Here is a 27152-nt window from a genome sequence, read left to right on the forward strand (position 1 = left end):
ATGGGATCGAATTTAAGTTCAAATGAGGTAAGTCAAATAAATCTGTGGCTAATAAAGTAGTTAAAAATGCCTGACAGTCTAGTTGAGTTGATCCCAGCAGACAACAAGCAGTTTCAGGTATAGGGGCAATCCATGGAGAGAATGTTTGCTGCTCTTTGGATCCCGTGGTGCAAGGGCCCTTCTCCTAGTCTGGCTTTTTATTGAACCTCGTGGCATGTCTGTGTTTTGGAGTTGTGTCAGCACCGCAGCTTGCTGTGCTTCCTTACCAAATGCTTCGTGTCAGGGAGACGAGAAGATGGCACAGAGATGTTGTTATGGAGTGGGAGGGTGGAAGTATTAGTAACCTTATGGTTAATGTGTGTGGCTCTAAGTGTGGTTTTGAATCTGAGATTTTTAAATGTCATCCTAAAATAAAAGTTGAAAACATCGTAGTTGAGTTTTGTCTTTTAACTCTTCCTTGTGTTGTTTTTTTTCCCTAGACTATTACCAACACCTCAGCGCAAGCAGTGAGAGCGGTAGGTAGTTATTAGATGGCTCTTCATTAAATGCTGTCCGGTGCTGAATATAGAGCACAAGAAAAAATGTTAGGAATTCAATGGCTTGAGGGAAAAACACCCTAGAATATTTACTGAACACTGAAAGGCTGAGCTACAACTTCAGCTACAGAGGTGGAATTACTGCCTTGTTTCTCGTTAAACTCTGTCAAGTCTGACCTCTGTTTCTGAGCTTTATGATGCCTCCAGTAAAAGCTGCATGTTCATATTTACCTCCCCTTCTCCCTTTTTGTTTCTTGTTTAGTTTTCTTTGGATGAAACCCCTACTTCCTTTGTGCATCACTGTTTCGTAGAAAGATGTGCTTAAGTAGATCTTTCAGATATTTTTGTTGATCCTTGTGTTCCTTTGCAACTTTTCATTAGTGTGCTCTGTCATAGAATTTGCAATTTGCCTTGCAACACTGTGTTTGAAAGCACAATGTTGGGACAAGCAAACAACAAGCAAAGCCGTGCAATAAACATTCTAAGTTCTGTTTTTGGACACACCTGATCTCATTAGCCGGGTAGGAGCGTGTGTGGTGCCAAATGAGAACCTTTCTGTAGGAACAGGAATGTGAAAAAGAGCTGAGGACCAGCTCCTCGTTCAGAAGGCTGAGAGCTTGAGATAATTAGCAGGTACCCACCTGCTAATGAACCTCCCATGAATGAGAATGAGAAGGATGGCAAATGTCAGATGAGGAGTTATGCCCTACTGAAGAGACTTTCAATGGCCTCAGTGCTGCCAGTAGCTCTTGCTGGCTCACTGAGGAGGTGCAGGAGGAAGGTTAACTCGTGCTCCTGCTTCAGTAACTCTTGGTTTCTCAGAGAGGGTTGCTCTGGGCTTTGGTTCTGTGTGGTCCCACTGTGGGGGTCGCCCTGGACGGGCTCTCCCCAAGAGCATTAATTTGTCCTTGCCTTGTGGAGGCCTGTTGCTGTTCACAGGATCTTGTGTCTGGCTGTGCCCAAGAGCCCTTTGGTGCCTTCTCTGCTCAGCTGAAGCAAAATGCTGTGATACACCAAAGACTCGGCAAAGTTTTTTCACAAGTACCTCTTAAAAATGATACTTCATGGCTCTGTGAACAGCCCCCAAATCCTAATCCAGTGTGGGGGTATCATTAAAATTGTGATTATCCTCCTGTAAACTCAACCTGTGTTTAGAAAATCAAGTTCTATTTTTATTTTTTTCTGTATTTATTTTCTATTTCCTCCTAGTGCTTTTTTACCATTCTTAAAGTATCTCTAGGCACAAGATGTGGAACTGCAGTGATGGAACTGCAAATAGGAAGAAAAGAAATCACATTAAAAACTGCAATCTGAAGGCACAGAATTTTACATAGCACTCAAAGAAATGCCTTGATTAATTGCTGAATTTTTCATTTATTTCATTCCATTTTTTTCTGGAACAACTCTAGTGAATTCTACTGATTGAATAAGATCCAGGTACAGGATATTTTAAAATGGATAAAATAATTACATAATATGTAGTAAAAGGGAAGTGTTTATTTTTTAATACCTCTTATCTTCCCTGAGGTGGCAGATGTGGTAAAATAATGAAATCCTGCCTGATCTTGGGGCTCCAAAACTCTTTGAAGTTAATTGGCGCCATGTACCTGACAGAGGTCAGATCCAGGTCTGTGATTTGTGTATTACATTTCAGTCAGTCTTTCTCACAGGACTGTGTATTTTCTGCATTAGTCCTCATGGTTTCTAAATTAATAGTACGATTTTTTTTTTTTTAATACTAAGGAAAGAGCACCTTGGCCCAAATATATTGGACATGATGTTTTACTTTGCTAGTTCCTCTTTATATACCTTGTAAATGTCTGGGCTTCACTCTGTTCTCCTCATGATAAGAAATACTTATATAAGAAAGCATTTGAAAGATTATAAACCTGGAGTTTAGCTGTAATGAGGTCCAGTTAAATAACTCTCATTCATATGGATGAGCACTTGCATATGTGAACAGTCCCATTGACTTCACTGGGAACAGATACGTGGGGATTGCACAAATGTGCCACAGGACTTAATTGGACTTTTATCTGACGTAGGTAGGACAGTGTGACCAATTCTTGCGTTTGTAATCTCATATACTTAAATAGTTTCAACAGTGATTATTAAAATGCCTGACTTGTGTTTCCGGTTTATGAGGTAACAATCATGTCTCAGATGAAATAAACACAGAAGCTGAAAGTTGAAATGTCCCTAATGACTGACCTCAGAGGCTCCTGCCTCCAGAACTGACTTACCTCTGATAGGGTCATCATCAGATTAAAGGGGAAGACACAGGGTCATTCCTGCTAATAGCAAATGATCTGGTTTATGAGCCTTGCTACAGTTTTTGTGAGAGACTTTGAGCAAGTCCCTGGGAGTGAGATCCATGGGATGTCCAGGAGTCCGGAGCTGCAAGGCCTGAGCTGGAGGTCCCCAGTGCAGGGATGGGATCTGCAACCCCATGTGAAGCACTTTGGGTTAATTTCATGTGTGGGAGTGGATCAAATATAAGCTTAATGATAGCAAAAGAGTCAGCAGATCTCTCAGGAACAGTCAAGCAGTGGTTGTTGGCCCCTGTTCCTATGACTGCCCTTGTGTTTTGCCCCGTCCAACTGAGTGCGTGTACGAACGCAGTACAGGCAGTCTAGCTCCTGCAGGGCTCTGCGGGTGATGTCTTTTTGTTATTTTTGACTGGAAACTGTGATGTTTCTTCTAAGAGCATGAAGTTGTTTCTTTTGGAGTGTGTTTGTCCAAGTTCTCCTATGCAGCCATAGAGATGCTATAGACAGCAGAGGAGGTAGAGGTGGGAAGTTGTCTTTGGGACAGTTGAAATGTCCCACCTAGAATGCTTGTAATCTGCTCTCTCTAAAGCTGGACCCTGCTATAGAGTCTGGCCAGGCTACTGATGCCTCCTCAGAGGCTCTTTTCCTTTTCTGCTCATCAGAGTGCTATCCATTATTTCTGCTCATCCATTAACAAAGTGGTTGAAGCTTCATTGGTAAGAATGAGGATTAGCTTCATTGCACTGTGTTACTGTCCAAAGTCACCCCAGGGTGTGTTTGCTTAACACTGTGCCAGATGTTGAGAAATACTTAAAAATACAACTTCTGCTACAGGTGGAAAGACAAATGGTCCTGCAAAACCTATGAAAGAAACAGTAGTGAGGTACATTTTATTAGTAAACATCAGTAGATAGTTTTTACTTTTGCTTCTATGCAGATATTTCATAATAATATAACAACCATGTTTGTGTCAGAACGTTGTGTGTATTCACTTTTTTATTAAGGCATAGTATGTCTGTGAATACAAGCATCAAAGGGTTTATCGGCAGAGTTAATACCTTTTCATAGGTCAACTGGTATAGATAGAGAACTATAGGTAGATACACTTGTAAAACAGAATAAGCAGATTTCAAAGCTAAACATTAGTTTTAAACAAGTGTAAGGAATACTGTATATACTATATATATATACATGCAGATGTAAATGCATGTTTGTACAGATGTTACAGTGAGACTATTTATAAAAGGAAAGATTGTTCCTGTGAAACAGAAGAGGTGCTATTGGAAGAACAGAGAGAGGGAGAAAGGTATTAAAGTAGTTTTCTCAAAGACAAAAAGGGGAAAGCCTGAGGAATATGAAAACATATTACCGTAGGTCATGGGAGCTGGAAGGTGTTGTAGAATTAGGTGTTAATTCCCAGGATCATCTCTGGAGAATGCTGGGTAGCTTTCTGTTGGGAATCAGGGCTGAAGATCAAAGATGGATTTAGAAATTCTTCATAAGAAGTATTTCCTTGCTACCTGCTCTGTTTTCAGGTAATCTGCAGGAATTTACGCTCGTGTGTGTGATGGTCACACATTTCTACATATACAATTACTGGGGTGGCATTTGGTGTTTCAGAGACACGATATTATATTCCAGGCAGTGGGTGGAGAGACCTGAGGCACTGATGCATGTGCTGTGGGGGTGTTTTGGGGACTAAATGTGGAATGACTTGAGGAAGATCTAATATCTAATTGATCTCTGAACTATTCACCCAGTTTTTCCAACAACCTCAATTGATTTGATAAGATTCTGACTCATCCTTAAAAAGTTTATTTGTGTCCTTAGAACTTTAGGGCTACATCAGTCTATAACTACAATACTCATACTTTTTTTTTTTCCTTCCAATTTTTGTGCAGAGACCAGTGTCTCCTTTCAACTTACTCACTGTAAAAGTACTAAGACTGAAGAATGTCCGGAGGGCAGACCTGCGTGAGTACTTCTGTGATGTTTATGTTCCTTGAAGTTCCTTATAGCAATGACAAATAAGAAACCTGAGTTTTGCTACAGAATTCCTAGACAAAAGACAGGAGAGGACTAATAATGCAAGTGTAAAATCAGTAGTAGGAGGAGGCAGAGAGCTTATGAAATAGCAGAATATCAGAAACAGCAGAATAGCTTATGAAAAGCATTTGCATTCTCTTGCAACTGGAGAGTGTCTAAGCATGCAAGAAGAAATTACAAAATTCAGCATGTTTGGAAATTCAATTAATCTGGTGTACCAATTTAAAAGTCAGAAAAAAATGCACTGCTGTGCATTACTGTGAAAGTCTAAAAAATAATTTGAGAGGAATAGTGAAAGATGTGCAGAACAGAGACTGCAAGGGAAATATCACAGACAGAGAAGTCTGTGGAGTGCCAGAGCTACTTTGTAGTTAAAAGGAGTTCCGCAACCAACGTTCTTTCTCCACCACCTAGTGAGCATTATCTTGTTGGATGAGTGTAGCAGCAAATTTAAAATGAATAACCTCAAATAGAAGGGGATTTGTGGGTGGAAAGAGTTTTTTTTGATGGATGAGATTTTGAACGGTGAAGCCTCTGTGCAAAAGAGGCTGGAGAGGCATGAAAGGAAAAGGCTAAAAGAAAAAATGCACAATATTCTCATCAAAATTATGCCTGAGGTGGCTTAAAATTGTTTTTGAAGACTGAGTTCTAAGTAGCACATCAAAGTCTGTAAGAAAATGAACTGTGCATTTTATTTAAGGTATTAAGATGTGTCTGTACATGTATACCTATATGCATATTACATATATGTACACATTTGTTATATATGTTTATGTATATACTTAGTAAGTATAGGAACATATATATATGTGTGTGTATGCACACAGCTACCCACACATGCTATGATCTATAGAAGGTGCGCATATATATTGACATTTTTAACTAGTATGGTAGATCAAGGGGTAGAAGGAAGCTGTATCTGAAGTTGAATTTGGTTTTTTTGATTAGGGTAATATGATTAGATCTCCTAAAAATAATGCTTACCAGCAAGAGTGTTTTTGTGTTTTTGAATGAATGCTCCTTATTAGGGAACAACCTCTGCTGCAGTCACTTGTGCTGTTCTGTGCTACTTGCTCCCGTATCTTTTGCAATGTAATGCTAGTGTTATTCTTTGTTGGATATCTCTTATTTTCCAACTTTGTATAACCTACTATAGTTTGCTGCATGCTTTATTTACACTATAATCTTAATACCTTTTTACTCTAGAAATGACAACTAAGCCAAAGTCTTTTAAGGTACTTAAAGTATTACCATATTTCATTCTGGAAATGGAGTTTGATTCATTAGATGAAGTGAGAAAAGCCTTATACAATGTAAAGCTCTGGATTTCCTAGAGATTCAAAGGCCTGACTACATATGCTGAAACATACGCTTAGTAGTGGGATTATAGTTGCATGTACTGACTGTTATTTCATGAAAAGCAAATATTCAAATGCCTAAGTGGTGATTTCCACTTAGGACCCAAATGCATCATCTGAGCACTGCAATTGCCCATGAAAGTGTGCACACATTTGTGTACTGGAGCATGTTGACGGGGTATGTCTCAATTCATGGTGTTCATCCTTCTCTGAAACAAATTGCTCACAATTGCTCCATACCACAGTGAATAATAAATTATTTCTTCCCAAAGCCACCTGGTTTTTCTGCTGCAATTTATCACCTGATGAAGGCAAAACTTGGGAAAAATACAGCTAGTAGAAGAAAAAAAAAAAGTAGCCATTTACAAAAAAAAAAAAAAAAAAAAAAAAAAAAAAAAAAAAAAAAGAGGAAATACAGGAATAAAATTGTACTTAACACCATCTAATAACTCTGTTGCAGGTTTTGAGCATGATGCAGGGGTTAGTTATGAGTTGAACTACTTGACTACTACTGACTCACAAGGTTCTTGTGAGAAACAGATGACTGGTTAAGCTAAGGTGAAATAGGGCGAATATGTCTTGTGTTAAACAAATGAGAAAAAAAGAATCTGTCTGTAGATAAGAACCTGTTTTGTGCATATCAGAGTCTTGCTCCCTGGAGATAGTTCTTCAAAATGCAGAGGAGTCAAAATATGGAAGGAGCTGATGCCTTTGTTGGCACTTGTAGTTTCCTCTCCCAGACTAGAATGAGATGAGGGTTTTTACATTCTGCTGGTAGGACAGCAGGAAAGAGCAGAATAAGTAGATGGACCTGAAACTGAATTACTTTTTCAAAGATTTTTTGAGAAAGACAGAACTTCTGAATTTTGTCAAAGACGCACACAAAGAAAAAAAGTTGAAAATTGCACATTCTGATTCTATGATAAGGCAAAAAACTTTTTTTGGCTTTGACAGGTGTGCATGTACTTTTCAAATATTTTTTTCCAATAATAAATAACAGTTTAACAGGAAAATAGTCTGACTAAAATTATAAAAGTGGAAATGAGCATAACGCATATGTGAAGGTGTTTTCCAATGTGAGGGTTGTTGTATTTACCCCTTAGGCTCTATGTTTTAGGAAGAAATCTCCTTTGTGTTATTCCCTGTCTTATTAGGAATAGATGTGCACACCGCATTAATCTTTTCACTCGATACAGTGACTCTGTTACCTTTTCCTTATGCAGTCACTCTGACAGATTGCTACGTGACACTGTGGCTGCCTACGGCCTCAACCGAAAAGGTCCGGACCAGAACCATCAGGAACAGCAAGAACCCAGTCTGGAACGAGGCTTTCTGCTATAAGATTGATCGCCGAATCAAGGTAATGAAGATAAATTCCTATCACCACTCACTGTCCCCAGATAGTGACTAGATAATGCAAACTTATGCTAAACCAAAAACATGGTTTTTCTTGAAATTTTCTGCTGCATGGAGCTCCTTGGAAGACTGCACAGAAATCTGAAAAATTCTTAACCTCATTTTGCAGAATGTGCTGGAGCTAAAAGTCTGTGATGAGGACACGGTCACCAGGGATGACGAGCTCTGCACAGTTCTCTTTGACATAGATAAGCTCACCGTAGGACGTACCGTTCGAGTGAAGTTTCAGCTGAATCCCCAGGTGAGCAATGAGATCAGTGAGAACCAACACAGCTTGTTTTTTATAGCTTAAACATCCCCTTGTACAGTGTTTCTTTATATGAAAAACCTAGTTTTGTTTGTTTTGGGCTGGGGAGGAATCTGTTAACAATTTAGGGTGGAATCACCTAGAAATAATTGCCCTGATGGCATCATTCAGGATAATACTGGCATTGTTTCTTAGCTCTTTGTTTGAGTTCTGGATGCTCAGTCAGGGTTATGAAAGTTACTGATTTTCTGCTACTGGGAATTTAGTTCTGAGAAAGGATTGACTTAGCATAATAGCCATTATGCCATTTTCCAAGACTCTGTGCTTATATAGTGCATCAAAAGACTAACTTTTAGAAACTGATTTTTCAATATCTGAGCTCTTTAGAGTTAGAGTAACTTTAGAGGATTTTTTTTAGAATTATTTTATATTCAGGGAATTGTTTTCCTAAGTATATACTTTATGAATGCTATAAAACAGGGGTAGTGAAAGCTATTAACAGAAGTGATATATCCTTTCCTTTTTCATTTTTTTTCAGACGCGTGAGGAGCTGGAGGTGGAGTTCACACTGCAGAACACGTGAGTAGAATCAGTATTTTTATATAAACTGTTGTATTCAGTAGAAAATAATCTGGAAAGTTGGTTCATCTGCAATAGTGCTTTTTCTGGAGATCTAGATCAATGATTCAGATATCAGATTGATAGATCTATCCATCTGATCTATGTTTTTTGACTAAAAATGTTGTGCTGTTGGGACCTCTTTATGGCATTTGAGATACTTCATAAGACCTGGCATGATAATATATATTGGTGGAAAGTTTGAATAGAGTGTTTTTGTCCTAACAGAAGGACAAATGAATTAGGAATTGTCGGAGAAAAGGCAATATCTCAATGTTATGAACAGAGAAAGTTCTACCAGGGTTCACAAGCAAAAGCCTATCAAAGTTAACCTGGTAACCAAGTTATCAAAGTTGTAATAATCTCCTACTACAACACCTGGGAGTCCCCCTGTTTCAGTAGTTTATGCTGGTTATGCATCAAGACTGGCAAAAGGCTCTTTATCAGCAGAATAAATGGTGCTTATCACAGCTTAAGTGTCCTGAAATCCAAAATGGTAATGGGGAATAGAGCTCCAGGACATGTCTGACTAGCCTCCAATCCTTTTTTCCCCTCTGCAATTTAGAAGATGGCTTATGGAGTAGGTACCATATTCTCGGTAATCCTGCTTGTTGATATAGGAGGTCCAGACAAGGTGTCTGGCATCTGTGTGTCTGTCTTATGCACTGGTTGGCTTTCTGGTATAGGGAAATGAAGGCTGGAATCTGTCTCAGGATATGCAGGTGCTGGCTGTGGGTCAAATATTTCTGCTGGACCTTGCAGCTGGGTGCCTCTCACTGGGGCTCAATAGATAAATTTAGAGGTTTAGCAAATTCTTCAGATTCAGAGCAAGATTTTTGCTGAAGATGACTGTGGAAACTGTACAAAAAAGAATCCTTAGAAAACAGAAACATAGTTATGGGTCAGTAGCTACAAGTTGATGGATCCACGCATAAAGAGAAGACATTGTTCCCTCATAAGGCAGCCAGGGCAGGGAATGTAACTGTAAGGGATCCAGAAGGTCACAGATAAAGGAAGATTTCTTTAAGGAAGTGTGTTTCTTGATAGAAAGTGGATAAACATTTTCCTTCCCCTCTCACTTGCATTTCTTGCATGTGTGTGTGTTGGTGCTCTTCTTCCCATCAGCCAAGTCTGCAATAAAGGTGCAAGTACAGTCGAGCTAACTAAATTTTTTTTTTTTTTTTTGGAGAATTTTTCATGGTCTGTAATTTTAGAGGAAATTGAGAGAATTTTATTTCCTCCTCAACACAGGAAAACAGGACGTAAGGAATAACAAAATAAAGGATTTGAGGACTGAAATTAGAGACTACGGCTTTCATCACCTATAACAAGCTAGAGGGTCATGTAAAGGTCTGAAAGCCTGAAGTAGATGAGATGGGTCACCAGAAAGCTATGTAGCAACCCATCTCTTGGTTAGGCCTCTTGGTTTAACTAGTGCAGCAGGTTTGGGCAAAGTAGCAGAGCCTAAGTGACCAGACAGGAAATCTCACTGGTCCAGGAAGGCGAGCCCTGGAAATAATACCCAGTTTGGAACAAGAGCTGCCTACTTCCCACATTGACAGGGATACCCAGATGGAGAATTTCAATCAGGGAAAAATGTGGGCATTATACTGTGGGAAGATAGACCTGTGTTTCTGACTCGGGTTCCCTGTGAAGATACTGAACAGCTGTAGTATTGTGAGAGACCAAATATGAAACTCTTTCGCTGAAGGGAAACTGAAGAAATCAGGCTCTATAAATCAAGATTTCCTGTAAGGAAAACTGGTGGCTGTGGAACGAAACACAAAGAAGGGACCACAAGAAGCCCTAGGGAAAAAGAGCTGAGGAAGAGGTCTCTTCAGAAAGAAATCAGCAGAGATTTGGTCCTCTGAGAAATAATTAGAAGATTAAGTTCCTCTTTCCATAACTCTAAAATAAGCCGTTTTAACAAATTAACCTATCCTGAAGGCACTGGTGGGCTAGAGAAGAGGTGACAGAGATTAGGAGTAATATTGAGTGGGGGAGACCCAACCATAGTTCAAACAAGGAGGGGGGACAGTTTCTGCAAGTCCGATATTGTGATGGCAGCAATGAGAACAGAATGTTTTCATAGGTAAATATGGCTTCTTCTCGGTAAATGTAGTTATCATCCCCGTGACATTTGTTGACATTTTGTCCAATGCAATTTACTCCCTTTTGCTTTGTCATCTTCAGTCTGGGTCCTATTGATTGTCACTTGGAAAACTCACTACATCGGTCTAGTCTTTCTTTACAGAATTTCACATATCATACGTGATGTGTAACCTCAGGCCAAGATAGTGTCCTGAGTTGTACTCGAAATTGTAGCTTCGTTACTCCTGTGTTTTGCTGACCTCACTGCAAGGATTGTGTTTTGGGTTACTTTTACCAATCTCAATTATAAATATTTGTTCCTGAATTACCCGTGGGCTGTACAAAATTTGATTCTTGCATTCATTCCAGTTGTCTTGTGTTTAAAATGGAAGAAAACTGTCGTTTTGGTAGTTTTCCACACGTGCCCCATCTCTAGCTTTGCCATTGCCTGCAGTAACTACAAACATACACCTTCCTTCTGCCACCTCCCGTGGCAAGCTCTGAGAACCTGGTATTTGGTCTTACCGACACAGAGAGGAAGGCGCCCTCCTTCCTCCACGTGCCTTTCCACCAGCAGCTGAGCCAAGGGATTGCAAACACCTGCCCAGTGTTACATAGGCCTATAACATGAACCCAACTGCCATGAGAGCTGCTGCCCTTAGCAGCAGCGACAAAATAGGTAAGTCTGTTGTACGCAGGTTGCTGATTTGGGTAATTCAGTGGTTTTTTTTGTGATTTTTTTTCCAATGGTAATGTGGGCTCTCTCCCTTGTTTTTTGCCTGGTAGTGTCCAGAAGCAGAATGAGCCTTTACGAGTGGTTGAAGGCACAGGATCCCGCTGGACTAGGTGGCTTCGCTCGCTCAACATCCCCCTTCCCTCTGACTTTTACTGAAGCTCAGGCTCTACTATTAAGGGGCCACGAAGGGCCTTCTAATGAACTGAAAGGTATTTTGAAATTTCCAAGGGAGCTGGAGAGGTTCATGGGGGCTGCAGTACTGCTGGCTCTGCTGATCATCTTTTTGGCCTCTTCCTGTCTTTCAGATGTCCCAAGTGGAGGAGGTTCATCTGAAATATTACCTAGAAGAAAAGAATGAAGGACTATTCTCATACACCCTTTCATCTCAACCCCTATTTCCCTTTTCTTTTTTTTCAAATGTGAAATTGTTTAAAACAAAGCCCACAACAAAAATGTAAATAGATGTATAAAAAGTTGTATAAAATTTAATGTTAATTATTCAAATATGGCAAAACGCGATTTTTAGAAAATAAAAATCTTTTTTTCTTTCTGTAGTTCTGCTGTTTTCTTTTGAAGTATTTCCTCTGTGTTTATGAGGAGCAGCAGAGCATATTAGTAGCTTGGTTTGAGTTGAAGGAAACTCTCAGAATGAACTGAGGCTTGATCCATTTGGGGGTTAGTGTACTATTTACACGCGTGACAAGAAATCACATAGCTTAAAGGAGTTCTTAAGGAAAAAGTTTAAGGTCCAGGAAGAGCGTAGTTTCATGTCTCTAGCTGACCATGGCTGATAGAACTTTAGAGAAAGATGAACACCTTTCCTCTTGAAAGAAGTGCATGTCACTGGGGGCAGGATGGCAGGGGGAGAGGAAGATCCCTCTGGCCTGTGCCTTGACCAGCAGAAGCCTTGGCACACAGGACGAGAGTTTTGGCCACAGTGCAGGGAGTAACCAACAGCTGGGCTTCCTTATGGCAAGAGCAGGGAGGCTGATACCACCTCAGCCATCAGCATTTAATACTTGTTGCATTAATGCCCTTGCTCTTTCCAGGAGCTTACCAAGATATCCTGAGCAATGGTGCAGGTTCTGCAGTGTTCATCCACCCGTTTTGAAGGACATGTCTTTGACCTTTTCATAATCGATCTTTCTACTTTGCCATTACCAGAAACTCAGATAATCCCAAACTGTCCTAGATGTTTACTTGTGTAAAGAGACATCTTTTCCTGTCTTTCCAGCTTCATTTCGCCAATCTACACAGGTTGCAATCTTTTAATATCCACCCACGCTGTTTATCTGCTCCTCCTATTATTGATATCTTTTTAATTAAGTGTTTGAGAGCTATCATGTGATGCTACAATTTGTTGGCTATAAAAAATAAGTAAGTGCAGAATTCTAGCTCTGGAGAAATCTTGTACAATAACTAGATCCAGTTCCCTGGAGTTAGGTGCACTGAATATATTTTGCCCATTTCTGCTAGATGTTCTTGGAAATCATTTTTAGTCAACTTTCAATAAGAGAAGACTCTACAGAATTCTTAGCTATCTGCTTCCAGATACCTTTGTCACTGGAAAGCCTTTCTTGAGTGTTCTTTGTGGCATTTAGCCAGTTAACTTCCTTATCTTAAAGGAGAATGTTGATTTGGAAATTGAATTTCAGACTGTTTATAAGATTTGGGATCTTGGGAGGTTTCCTTGTCATGGAAAAGTTTGAAAAGGTATTTTCCTGTGAGTTTTTACTGATGTCTTATAGTGTGTGGTCAATCTTCACATGAAATGTGAAATGGAAAATGTTTAAAACTATTAAGGTAGATGTAATAGTTTCCAGCTCTCCTTAAACTCAGTGTATTTCACTTCAAAGATCATTGCATGATACAGTAAAGCAAGTCTGAAATACCACAGCAGAAAAAACATCCAGCTACATATTCTAGCATGAGAGAGTGCAGGCCAGGCCTCTTGGACCATCTGCTTGAATTTTTCCTCCTAAAAGCCTTAAAGAATGTGTGAATGAGACAAATAATAAAATTGAAAGCATCAAAGTTGATGGGGGAAAACGTGTAATGTGTTATCTCATAGACTTAAAAATTTTGCTGAGTTATTCCAACCAGATGTTCTATTTTCCTTTTTTTTTTCAGTTCAGACTATCCTGATGCCATCATTACGAATGGAGTACTTGTGGTAATGTTCATTTTTTATGATCTTTCCTATGAAATTTTTATATTTTTTATTGTGGAGTCCCGAAGCCAGCAGTGTCAACCACACTATTCTGCTGAGCAGTCAGTAATTGGCGTTGAAGATCACCGTTTTCCTCTTGCTCTGGGGGAATGCCACTTCTTGACAAAGGCAGGCAATGATACAGCTGCCAGTTGTGCTGTGACTCTGGGTTTTCTATCAATTATTTCTGTGTTTTACCCTAAACTAGCAGGAGCTAGTGAAGAAAGCAATAAAATGTTCGTAAAACTCCTCCAGGCACCTGTTGTTTGAATAGGTCTTACCCTTGTCATTTCATTGTGTCTTATGTCCAAATTGAAGCAGCCTGAGTTGTTTCTCCTTACTTTCCAACCTGGAAAAACTACTGTGTCAGTATTATCATTGTGTCATCTAAAGAGATAATGATAGATCATAATGTTACTCATTGATGAACTGAAGGGGTTGGTGGAGAAGGGAATGACTCCCTCGCAGTGACATTCACACAGTTCTTTGATGTCATTTATCCTCTCTTGCAGGCACGTGAAGTTTCCTGTTTGGAGGTTCGAGTGGATACAGGGAAGCTGAAGCTGCAAGACACAAGTGAGGTTATTGCTTCATTCACCTTTTGTTTTTGTGTTGTGTTGCAGTTATTAACAGATGTTGAAAAATTAATAATCTGTTAATTGTTCCATGATATTTAGTTTTACCATACCCCACCTTGCAGAAAGGTTTTATTAGTCAAAAGCCAAACTATTTAAATATTTGGTTGCCAGACATATTTTAAGTTTGTACAAAAATGGAACTATATATACACTAGAACTAGGAAATTGAAAAAAACTGTATTAGTTATTGTGTTTTGCTTGTTCAAAATTAATTTAGATCTAATACATTTATGAACAGAATTTCTTTGGGATTTAGTATTTTCATTTTTGTTGATGTGATTATTATCAAGTAGTAATGACAGAAAACACTTCAGTCTGCTTGACTTGCACTTAGAAATATTTGGCTATTGTAGTAAATATGGCATACAGCCAAAATAAAGGACTGTGTCAGAGCAGGTTTACATCAAATAGATCAATCTCCCATTCCATTTGAGTAATTCACAGCTCCTTTAAGTTGGCAATCTAAATCTTGAATTAATTTATTCATTTAAAGCACCTATCAACATTCTGCAGTATTTCAGACATTTCTAGGTATTAGTATTTTATACAGATCCACCAAGATGTTTTATATTAGATTGTTATCACCTTTATTCACACAAAATCTGTTTAATCACCATGGCGAAAGAAAAACTGGACAAAAAGTGTGGAGAGGAGGTAGATTTTTATTAGCTGCATGTATTTGCTTGGAAAATTTAAAATTCCTTTTCTTCCTATCTCTATATTTAGAGCACGAACTTACATTTGTAGTGAAAGGATCCCATGAAGGAAGCCACAAGATTCTGCTGGACTCTGAGCCCAGCCTTCGGATCATCACATTTCACTGTGTCATAAGTGACCAGACAAGACTAGAAATCATCCTGCCAGAAGAAGTATGTTCCCCTTTTGTATGTTATTGTTAATATTAATGAGGTTTCAACACTGAACAGAACTAATCCTCTTTATGGGAGAAGTTCTAGAGATGACAAACCTCTCACTTTCATTTATATCCCAACCACTTTCCACTTTGTTTCAGCTGACAGATAAAAATGAAACAGCAAAAAATTCAGTCCTTTCATTTCCTCTGCATTTGTTCCCTTTGCAGAAGAGAATAACAGTAGATGAGGTGAGTGCTGTGAACACTTTGAAATCGGTTTCCAACATTTATCATTATTATTTTTTACCCTACTAGAAATCAGGCTTCTGAATGAAAAACAATCTGCTTAAAATTATAGAAATGTTCATTGAAAATGTTTTAAAAAATTAAAAAGTTGGTGTATTATATTTTAAGGATGCAGAGGTTAGCAGACAGTATAATAATCTGAAAATCATTTTAAAACTGTGTTCTAAAATTAATTTTAAGTGTCTTCAGGTAATAAAGATGACTGATATAAGAATATGCATGCTAAAATTTCTTCTGGAATATTGAGGTAATTTTGAAGTAGCTAGTAAAAAAAATTAGAATAAAAGTCTAATTTCTTATCTTGTATAAATTGGCATTAAAAGTATGCTTTCATGTGTAACTTTTTCTCTGGAATGAAGTAGCTCATCTGGTTCTTGATGTTCTTCCTAAGTGTGTCTGCTTTGAGTGATCGTAACATGTGGTCTCTGGGTCCACTAACTGTCACAAGTAGACAGGTTCTTTGGATGAGGGAGAATCTGTTTCCAGAACAGGGAATGAGACTTCGGTTCATCAAACCCAGATAATGTCCTTGCCTTTGAATGATCACTTGAGAAACTCTTCTCTTGGGGAATGTGCCTGAGTTTGAAGAAATGTTTAGAAATCTGGTAAAATTTAACTTTATTTTCTTGATTTCTAGGATCAATCCTTTGACTTGTCTTTGACAGCAAAAAAATGGTAAGACAGCCTCTTCTTTCCCTAGCACCCAGGGTTATTGTAAACTAGATACCTAGGCTTTTTATGTAGTCAGTGCAGAGAGAAAAATACTCCAAAATGATGCTTTATGTTCTACTCAGATTGGTATCTAAGGTAAGTCCAAGAGTAGGTGAAGTTCAAGGTATAGAGAAAAAAATGCTCCTTGCTCAGTATTAGGTCAGTAATAAACTGTAACTTATTAAAAAATAGGACAATATTAAAATGTAAATGTAAATGAATATAGATATGTGTATACAGAGAGTGTGAGTGAGAGTGTTTATTGGGAGTTTAAGCCTCATTTTTCTTCATCTGACACTAAGATAAAATCATTCAACTTCAATGAAATGACATTATCCTCTCAAAATTGAACTATAGTGAACCAAATTTGCTGCAAGATCAGAAGTTACTAGCATTAGCCCATTAAATATTTGTGAGCTGTTGATGAAAATAATGCTCAGAATAAAGTTTACAACCACCAGAGGGTGATGTGATTCAGGAGATTTGGACAATTTTGAGAATGCCTTTTTTAGTAACACTCATATTTGTATTTTTGGAGGTATATAAACATGAATTTCTTTTTTTGGGTTTTTTTTTTTTGTACCTTTTCCATGCAAAATCTTTGCCTTGTGCTTCATGTTTCTCAAGGCATAAAACTCAGTGTGGGGAAAACTGGTGTGTTTTCTTATATATTTGTTAGATGAAACATGTAAAGGCTTATTTTGGAAAACTTTTCAGTGTCCAAGTAAAAGACACTAGAAATTGGTGAAATTCTGAGGTAGCATAAGCACTTTTTTCATACTGAATTATCCAGGCAGATCAGGGCTGTGGATTAAAAATTCTTCCCAGAAGAAGATATCCTTGGAGGCTTTAAAACCTGGCAGGACGTGGCAGTGCTTGGTGTAGCAGGCCCTGCTCAGAGCAGGGAGGCTGGACGAGGTGGTCTCCAGCTGTCCCCTCTGCCCTTGACTCTTCTGTGATTTTGTATATCTGTTCCTGCTCACATGTTGGTATGTCACCATGGTACATGATGCTAAGATACTACATCTGGGGCTGTAATGTATTCAGAACAACCACCAGAGGCCCATGCAAATAAAACCCTGCATGGGAAAGTCTGTTCGCTGTGCATGTCACTGCTCCCCAGGGCTATATGGTTTTTTTTGCTTATGTTAAACAAGGACCAGCACCTCTACAAAGCCTCACAAGGCCAAATATCACCAGTGTTTCACCAGAGATGTGGTGCTGTGAAGCCTATCCTATAGTTCTGGCTTGATCACACTAGAAACTCCATTTTAGAAAAACATTAGTGAACTTGACAACGTGAATTTTAAAACCTGATGACATCCCTTGAGTTTACCACAATGTCATGAAGAAAAAATCGAATGGATATCAAAAAATGAATCTCCTCTTTTGGTGATATTTCTCTTGTCTTATTCTTGTGTCTATATTGAAAAAAATTTAGTAGATCTTGGAAACTTCTTTGTCTTCATTGCTGTTACTTGCTGGTAATAGAAATGCTGCTTTTTCTTCTGTTCTTTAATCAGTATGCAGAAATGGAAATAGCTTGCTTTGCAAAATATTTATGGAGCTATCTTACTATCTGTCCTATGTCGCGTGGTCTATTCCAGCTCAGGAGGCCTAGATGTGCGCTTGGGATACAGCCTGTGCAGGGAGGAGCAGGAGTTCTTGTGGCATAGGAAGAAATACGTTGCTGCTGCTCTGAAAAAGATTCTTCATCTGGAGGAAGATCTGAAGGACCATGAGGTAAGCCCGAGCACAGCTTGTAGAAGCTCTCTGCAGTGACTGGGGCCTGGCCCACAAATTGAAACCACAAATAAAAATAAATAACCTAATTAGTCCTAACTTACTTAGGACTCAATCAAATTTAGGATAAGAAGACTTTTTAATCATCATGATATGGGAAAAATATTTTCTTCACGGAAGAAAATCGACTTTATGATTATTAGTTGAATTTAAAGCAGTTGGCTTTGTGAATAGCAGGTCACTTGAAGAAATTAAAATTAATTCAATATAAAGAGAAGTAAATATGTAAAATGCCCAAATAGATACAGCTTTATATACAGCATATACACATCCATGTGCTACCCAGGATGTTAAGGAAGTAAATGGCGTACTAGATTAGGAAATAATTGAGATAAGAATAGTCTCTTACACTTGAAACTTGGTGGTGATGGGGGAAGCCTTATCAATGAGTGTTTTTCAGATCATAGAGTAATTACTGTCCTGGGGTCAGGAAGGCCAAGATCTTGTGCACTTTAGCTGATTACAGGGTGTTGTGCATTATTCCGAAATGTTACTCATTGCGAGAGCCAGAATCATGGATTTCCTAATCTCCCTTGGCAATGTAAATCCTGTATTTTTTTTAATGATGACTTCTAATATTACACTTTGAGAAGAATTCCAGGGTGATGATTCCGGGGTGATATTTTTAGTACGCAGTCCCCTTTCCTGTGCTCCTTTATGCGAATAAAACATAAGCCCTCACTGTCCCCCCAATTAGGTGATAGTAATAGAAGCCTTTTACAACAATCACATCCTTCTTCAATAGGGTTGCATTATTGCTTGCTGTTTCTATGTAATTTTTCTATATAACCTTTTATATGATTTCTGTAATATTTATTTAAAAAAAAAAAAAAGGATTGTTTGTCTCTAATATCTACATGACTTTCAAGAACTTTTTGCCTTGCTGTGTTGCAAAGGTGCCGGTGGTGGCAATCACAACGACTGGAGGTGGGACAAGATCCTTAACAGCAATGTATGGCAGCCTACTGGGCCTCCAGAAACTGAATCTGTTAGACTGCATTACCTACATCGCTGGTTTATCGGGAACCACGTGGTGAGAATGATCTGAACAGATTTATATTTGTTCTCTCTGCTTGATAGTGTTATTTGTACAGCCAGCACCATCAGTTTATTGGCACTTCCTATATGGAAGCGTTTCCATTTTCCCCATTATCACACATCATCTGTGTCTATCTAGAGCTAAGAAACAAAACATATGAAGTAAGAAATTGATCATCCCATTCATCAACTGTTTTTGTCACCACGTTAACACAGCCTGTGCCTGACATTTTCATGTAAATGCTCTATTACCTTTCATATTTTATCAATTATACTTCAGATTGAATACAATGAATTTGTCTTTAGACTGGAAATTGAAGAAAGATGGGAAGAAGAATTTATGCCTGCCATTTTCTGGTGATTCTCACTTTCACTTTGGATGTAGTAGAGTGCATCTGCTTCTGGTAAAAGACGCATTTGGGATGAATGGAATTAATTCTGTTGTAAACAGTCCAAAGAATGATGCTGTGTTATAGGCCTCAGCCGGCTATGGCTAGTATTGCTTATCTTACACTGCTCTTTTCTTCCCTCTGTGGGTATACATTAGATGCTGTCATATGTGAAATATCTTTGAAGCATTTAATACTGTAGATTCTAGCTGGTACCATTCCTCCACAGTGTAGAGATGTGTTGCCAGACCTGAAGTACAGTAAAGCTGAGCTTTTATAGCCCAACCAATAAGAACACAGATCACCAAAACTGCTCATCTTCCTCTGCTTGAAAGCAAACACAGTTTTTGCTCTAAATTATGGGCCAGACCAAACTTTAATTTCAGGTTTAATTACTTGTCAAAGTTATTTTAACTTCTCTGCATGTGTGTGGAGATCTGATTGAACCTATCTGTGTTATGATTACCACGAGAAAAAGGGAATAATCAAACCAGGGCATTCTGAAGAACCAAGTGCCTTCTAGTTGTTTCTCTCTTACCATAGCAAATTATGGATGCCTGGGAAAAAATACAGGACTAAAACAAACTTGTAGTGGCTGTTCTCTAGAATATACTCCAGTTTCCAAGAGGCTTGGTCATGACTTGTGTTGCTTTTGTTTTCAATAGCTTTCTGTGGATCTTTTTCTCACAGATTGCTCAAAGCTCTGTGAGGCTAAACCACCACGTTAGTCCTCTTCCTTATTTTCTTCTAATGCTTCTTCAGGACGATGGCAAATTTATATGAAGATGCTAACTGGTCACAAATATATCTTGAGGAGGCAATCAAGGAAGCTCGCAAGCAAGTAACCAAGTCAAAGATTTGCTGTTTTTCTTTGGATTGTCTGAAATACTATTATAATGACCTGATGGAGAGGATTAAAGAAGGACGTAAAACATCTTTCATAGACTTGTGGGGGCTTGTCATTGAATCCATGCTACATGACAAGGTATTAAATATTAATCCTTTTCCACAAAAAGTGCTGAACCTTCGGTAACTATAAGGGAGAAGAAAAACCTTGGGGTGACAATCATAATTAGTAATGCAAATAGTTAGTTTAGCAATAGTTTAGCAATAGTTTATCTGCATATTCGTGTCCATTACTAAAATTCTACTCTTGTTTAATGTGAGATTGGCTTGAACTGAAAGAGAAGAGTAATGGTATTCCAGCTTCTTTAAAAAAAAAAAAAAAATCCCAAGGGGAGGGAAAAAAATATTTTGAGATGTAAACAATTCACATAATCACTTCAGACCTTAGGTATTCTGAAACATTTTCAGGATAGAGGAAAAGAATCTTAATTTTCTTCACTAGCATAACTGAAAATATGCATTTAAACAGTGTCTTAGTTGCAGGTTTTGCTTATGGAGATGGGTCAAGTAGCAGGAAAGACCATTCTCTGAGTATGTTACCAAGGTTTAGGAGAGTTTTTCTTTTTTGATAGCGATACTTGTAATATAACTGAAATAGTGTCCTTCTGGCTTATGTTTATACAAGAAAGCTTTCTGCATGTACTTGTGACATATATTAAAATATGATAAATTCTGTTCCTTAAGCTCCAGCCAAGTAAAGTGCCTTACCTTTTTTTCAGCCACATACTACTTCCTGGGTCCTGTTTCTCTTCAATAAATCTGCAGTCAACCTCTACATAGCTCAAAATCTGAGAAACCTTTTAGCGTAGCTGAGGCTTCACATGTCTGGATAAACAGATCGGTTATTTCTGACTGAATTCCATAATTCACATTATATTATTCCAAATACAAGTTGTTTTTCACCTCACTCCATTAACTAGTTTTTGTTTTTTTATTTTAAACCAGAAAGATGAACATAGACTCTCAGATCAACGGCAGGGAGTGGATAAGGGACAGAACCCATTGCCAATCTATGTGGCCATCAACCTCAAGTCCAACTATAGTGCCCAGGCATTTAGAGGTAATGGTCATGAATGAGATTTTTTTCGTAACTTTGTGATATAAGAAGTCTTAGCTAAGACTTAGTGCACATAACCAGCTTCATGGATACTTTCTTTTTATTCACAGAAAAGCCTTTTAGAATTTCAAATAATTATGCACAGCACTTTAAGAAGGAAAAAAAAAAAGGCAAACCTTTAGTCTTTGGAAGTTGAGCTCTCAATATTGTCAGAAATAAAAGTGTATTTACACTGTGGAGATGCCAAGCTTAAAATTTATTCTGGTCACAAATATGTTAGAAACCTTTTAACAAAACCAGTTCTCATGGTGATTTTGTGTGCTCCTGTTTTGAACAATCACTTTGAATTTTTGGATCCAGTGGCAGGAAAAGTCACTAACTCCCCTAGAGTTCATTTTCACAGTATTTGTTTAGTATGAACACTTCTTATGTAGTCCAAGAGTTTTCTGCTAGAGATGACTCTATCAATAGATTTCATAATCTGGAACCACCTTCCAAAGATGTTTTAAAAACAAAACAAAACAACACAANAAAAAAAAAAAAAAAAAAAAAAAAAAAAAAACCCTTGTTCTTTCAACTCAGTACTGCAGACAATATTGATACAAGTACAGCTGGTTACTAGTGTATTATGAACTTATATTGTGTATTTCTGGAGATGTATTCCTGTTCTCTAGTACTATTCTTTACTATTCTTTGTGGCCATAGTTATGACATGACCATTTTTGCTATTGCTCTCACTATAGAGTGGCTGGAGTTCACTCCTTATGAAGTTAGCCTCTTGAAATACGGAGCATCTATTTGTGCAGAACATTTTGGAAGTGAATTCTTTATGGGAAGGTTGGTGAAAAGGCTCCCAGAGACTCGCATTTGCTACATGCAAGGTAACTATAACCTAGAGGGAATGTTAGGTTACCCAGGAAGCAGCTGGTGTTAGTAAATACATGATCTTGATGGACAGCACTGGGAAGACGTGGGCAAACAGGTTGAGCAGGTGTGAGTTTGAATTAGTAAGGACACATGCAGGAACTATGCTCAGAGATATCTCTCCATACCAAAAGGAAGTATCCAAGTGGAAGGATTGAAGGTATGTATTAATTAAAATTCTTTCAAGACTACTCCATCAATCAATTTCTATACACTCTTTCACATTGTAGGCATGTGGAGTAGTATATTTTCCATAGATGCAATGTATGTTTGGAATTTGGCTGTTGATTCAGAGGACTTCTGGAGTAGGTGGACCAGAGACAAAGTAAAAGATATTGGTAAGATGTTCTTTTAGTTATTTACATATATTTTTTTTTAAACCACCAGCATCTACTGTTCTTTTCCTGGAACAGTGGCCAGGTCTGCTACCTAAAGAGATTCCCTCTAGATCAGACGGAGATGAGAAGAGCAAAACAAAGAAGTTAGTTCTTTGCCTAATTTAGAAGCCACATTGCTGCTCTGGCAAAACTTTGAAACTGTAAAGATGATATGAATGGTTCTATAGAAAAACAGCAGTCTCCAGCGATTTCCAATGCAGATATGAGGGCAGTGTTATGCTAGGAATGCATCTTAAGTGCCTAAGTTAGAAGGAAATCTTCCTTAGCTCCTAATACAGTCCCTGAAAGAAAGCTCTTTTATGTGTTCTGAACTGTCTGTGGAGAAAGCTCTCTTGACATTCGTTGTATGGGGAGCATGTGGTGACCACCCTCCTATATTAGTCAGTTTGTAAAGCTGGGTGATAGTCACGTGTGTTCTGAAGGTGCCCTGATCAAAGGCTAATGGAGTCCTTGTAGGTATCTTGGGACTCACGTCACAACAGAAGTGGATACTTTTTGGGGATGCCTGGGAAATGAGATAATGCTTATTCCCTGAAAACTTGGTGCTTGTGGATAATGTGTCATTTAGCTGTGCAATACGCCTCTATTCTGTATTATATAGGCCTTAAGGGCTGATAACTATGTCTGATTTACCTTTGGGGTGCTATAGTTACTGCATTGTTTAAAATACTGTTTCAGAAAACTGTCCTGAAGTTCTAACTTCTTTCTTTTCCCTCTTGCAGAGGAAGATCCCATCCTGTCTGTGAATCCCTATGAGGTAGACACGTGTCTGCTCTCTCCCTCATGTGCTCTGTCTTCTACTCTGCGAGATGTCCTAACAGGACGTCCAACCATTGCACAGTATCCCAATTTTCTCAGGGGCTTTCAGATGCACAGCAAGTACCTGGAGAGTGAAGGATTTTCTACCTGGAAAGGCACAGTAATACAACATGGTTTTCTAAAGTGTTTTGAGAAGGTTTGCAAATCTGTTTAGGATTTCCAGTAAGGAGGAAGAGATGCGACTGGCATCTGAAAATCCACTTTTCCCTTCCCCTAAGCAGAAGCTGTATTTGAATTATTCATAGAATCATAGAATGCCCAAGGTTGGAAGGGACCTCAGAGGTCATCGAGTCCAACCCCCTGCACACGCAGGGTCACCTAGAGCACATGGCACAGGGCTGCATCCAAGCGGGTTTTAAAGATCTCCAAAGGAGACTCCACAACCTCTCTGGGCAGCCTGTTCCAGTGCTTTGTCACCCTCACAGTGAAGAAATGCTTCCTTAAGTTCCTGTGGAACTTCTGATGCTTCAGTTTGAAGCCATTTCCTCTAGTCCTATCACTGTCCTATTATTGTCCAATCTGAGGGGCATGAGAGGGTGAAAATGAATTTAGCTGTCTGTAGTCTGCATTTCAGTGGCTGAGGTGACCTCAGCCTGGAGAGACATTAGGGATCTCCCCTTTAGGGCCAAAGTTGCATGAGGTGCCCTGGGAGGAAGGAACAAAGAGTTATAGAGGGTCAGTAAGTCCTGATTTACATTCCTGTAAGTCTGGGCTGCCAGTGAATCAACAGAAGAGACCAGGGAAAATGCAGGGACAGAATTCTTCATTCCTCCTTTACCTTTCTGTAGAGACAGTCAATTTCTTCTTCTACCTATTATGATAAGAAATATCTGTATTTCAGACACAGTGATAGATTCTTTCCCAAATAAACTGATGGAAACAGCAGATGATGCACTCTCCCTGGTTGACACAGGATTTTTCATCAATACCAGCTATCCACCTCTCCTAAGGTCCAAGAGGAAAGTGGATGTCATCCTGCACTTAAATTACAGTGGAGGGTCACAGACATTGGTAAGAAAAGCCATAGCATCTTTGAGATATTTTTCCTTCATGGTCTTTTGGTCTTCAGAATTTGTCAGTTTAAACTGCTAAACTTTCCAGTAAACTTTCCATGGGAAGAGGCAGATGTCTTCTGGTTTCCACTACAAGTTTAATAGTTAATGACTCTCTGTATCAGAAAGTCTAACTTAATGACAGCTGCCCTTCCCTCTGGTCCTCTACCTGAACTAGAAGTCTGACAATAGATATTCTAAGACAAATTGTCAAGAGTGAATGAAAAAGAAGAGTTTCATAAAATCTTAGAGAAATGGGCTGGCTCTTGTGAGGCTTGATTATGTGAGGCTTGATTATTAAAATACTAGAATATTTTATATCTAGAGAGAATAATATAAAAATGAACACAGGCATATAGTGAATAGAACTGTTGATGAATTTGAATTTCTTTCATAGATAAAAAAGTTATGTTGGAAATAGGGAGTCATTATCAAACAATCACAACCACGCAGAGGACAAAGACTGGGGCAGGGTAAATAATGAAGTCCAGACAACACAGGATAATCTGGACTAACTGGATCCTTTTCCATACTTTCCAAATATATATTATTTATATATATATACGTACATATATATATACACACATATGTATTCCTTTCCCTTCTAAAGTCATTAGCAGAACAGCTGGTAAGTGAAATTATAATATCAGTCCTATGGCTTTTGGTTCCTTTTTCAAGCTCCAAGGGGTTTCTTCTTTTGCCTAAAGAGGTGCAGAAAAAACCTGCAGTGTCTGATGGTGTTATGACCATTACTGTATGAAATTTAAGGTGTTCCCAGAGCAATATTCAGACCTCAGGCTATTAGTGTTCATTGGCACTGTTTAGAAATCTAGTTTTCTGAGTTTTCTAAATATTATTTTATTTTTTATTCATCTATTCAGCCTCTGGATCAGATTGCAAAGTACATCTCAGGGCAGGGAATCCCATTTCCCAAAATTGAGATAAGTGAGGAAGACAGGGAAAACCTAAAGGAATGCTACGTGTTTGAAGATGCTGAAAGTCCACATGCTCCAACAGTGCTCTTTTTCCCCTTAGTAAATGACACCTTCCAGAAATACAAAGCTCCTGGTGAGTTATCTGTGGTTATCAACTTTAATAAAAAGCCACCATCTTGGTGTGTCCTCCCCATTTCTAATGTCTCACTGTCAGCTCTGTCCTGCTTTCTAATGTCAGCTTTATCAGTCTCATCATTTACAAAATTAACTACTCTTACTGTTTCAGCTTGTCTGAACTGGTGAAAACTCCAGAAACTCTCAATTTCTCTCTTGCTCAATATCTTATACCCCTTCTGCAGCTGCTTTACTGGCCTGGCTGACAAAAAATCATGTTGTCCAAGGAGAAGTCAGCAATTGCTGCTGCTGCTGTTTATCAGTGGAGTTCATATTTGCAGCCATTTAGGTATCTACAGTTGAAGAATATAATGTTAGGTTGCTTTTACCTCCCTTGGCAAACCATCTCATTCCCCATATATCCTATTTCTACCTGCATTTACTTAAAAAAATGATATGAACCACATGCTACAATAAAACCATACAGATGAACTTCCATATATTTTTTTCCCTCAGGCGTGGAAAGAACTCCAGAGGAGATGCCTGAAGGCAATGTTGATGTCTCCAGCATCTTCTCCCCATTTACCACAAGGGAGGTGTGTTTCAGTGAACGGAATTTTGATAAACTGGTGAAACTGACTGATTACAATGTCCTGAATAATGAAAACTTGATTATTCGGGCCTTGCGCATGGCAGTGGCACGGAGGAAACAGCAGAAGTATTAGCCACTGTCCCCTAGCCTTACTCTGCACGGGATATTTCTTGGGTTGACTGTTATCTTCAGATAAAAATGTTTGATGCTTGTCAGTGTTATTTGCAGTATAAGTTGCAGCACCATGAGGTCTTGCTGGGCTTCATCCTTAATATTTAAAAAGCTGTTCAGATGAACAGATTGAGATTTACTAATGGTTTAATACCAGATTCAAACAGTAAATTCAAGTTTAGTTTTGTTAACTTGTTATTATACCAAATGATATGTATTTGTAAGTTGATATAACATTGTCTGAAATATTAAATCATGTAGTAAATAAAAAATGTAACACCAGTATTTTTATACTTATTTTTGCCTGGCAGAATGGCAGATTCTGGAACTGGCATCCCTTGAGTAAAAGCTGATGTGTCGGTCCTGCTTACCTTCAGTATTGATGCACTGAAGGTTGTTGTCTGATTTGATTGTCCTCTCTCTTTTTTTAATTCAACTAGTCTTCTTTCCTAAGCTTGGAAGGTAAGATCCTTCCTTAAGTACCATAATTGATGTAAGAACCTATAAACTTGTCACCATCCATAATAATACTCCTGAATTTACTAATCTTTGTTTCACAACATCAAGACGGTTGTTCATGCTGTTCACAGAACAATCTATATTCACCTTAAACAGTGGTCATGCTTCCAAAGTTCTCTTCTTTTCATTTTCTCTTGGAGTCACTGCTAACTATCCTGTCCTGTCCATCATTAGGTGGACATCCTCAGGAAAAGATGTCCCTGAAATTTCTCCTCTTTTTTTTTTTTTTTTTTTTTCTTCTCTTTTTTTCCCAAAGATGGTAAGCGGCTGCTAGTTCCTTGTCTTGGATATGATAGTTTAAGACCTTTTGCGCTTCCTTTCAGCTCTGTTCTTTACACTATTCAGGACTATCCCACAAATGATCTCTTGTTTTTTGGGTTGTTGTAAGAGGATTTTCAGC

General features: G+C 38.5%; 1 protein-coding gene across 1 annotated transcript; it reads left to right on the top strand.

Annotated features, from left to right (window-relative positions):
• On the top strand, positions 1-26233 carry LOC112942457 (cytosolic phospholipase A2 epsilon-like). Its single transcript, XM_026033398.1, has 21 exons — positions 1-27; positions 480-515; positions 4708-4780; positions 7434-7570; positions 7736-7867; positions 8412-8452; positions 13449-13491; positions 14040-14103; positions 14892-15034; positions 15178-15267; positions 15962-15999; positions 17643-17778; positions 18735-18871; positions 20028-20250; positions 21117-21231; positions 21972-22109; positions 22383-22490; positions 23273-23464; positions 24211-24380; positions 25303-25489; positions 25987-26233. Exons 1-21 carry the CDS (start codon positions 1-3, stop codon positions 26193-26195), a joined length of 2439 nt encoding a protein of 812 aa, XP_025889183.1. The 3' UTR covers positions 26196-26233.
• Positions 26234-27152: the final 919 nt, after the last annotated feature.

The sequence above is a fragment of the Nothoprocta perdicaria genome, unplaced genomic scaffold, assembly GCF_003342845.1.
Source record: "Nothoprocta perdicaria isolate Ctin4 unplaced genomic scaffold, notPer1 scaffold_129, whole genome shotgun sequence".
Lineage (NCBI taxonomy): Eukaryota > Metazoa > Chordata > Aves > Tinamiformes > Tinamidae > Nothoprocta > Nothoprocta perdicaria.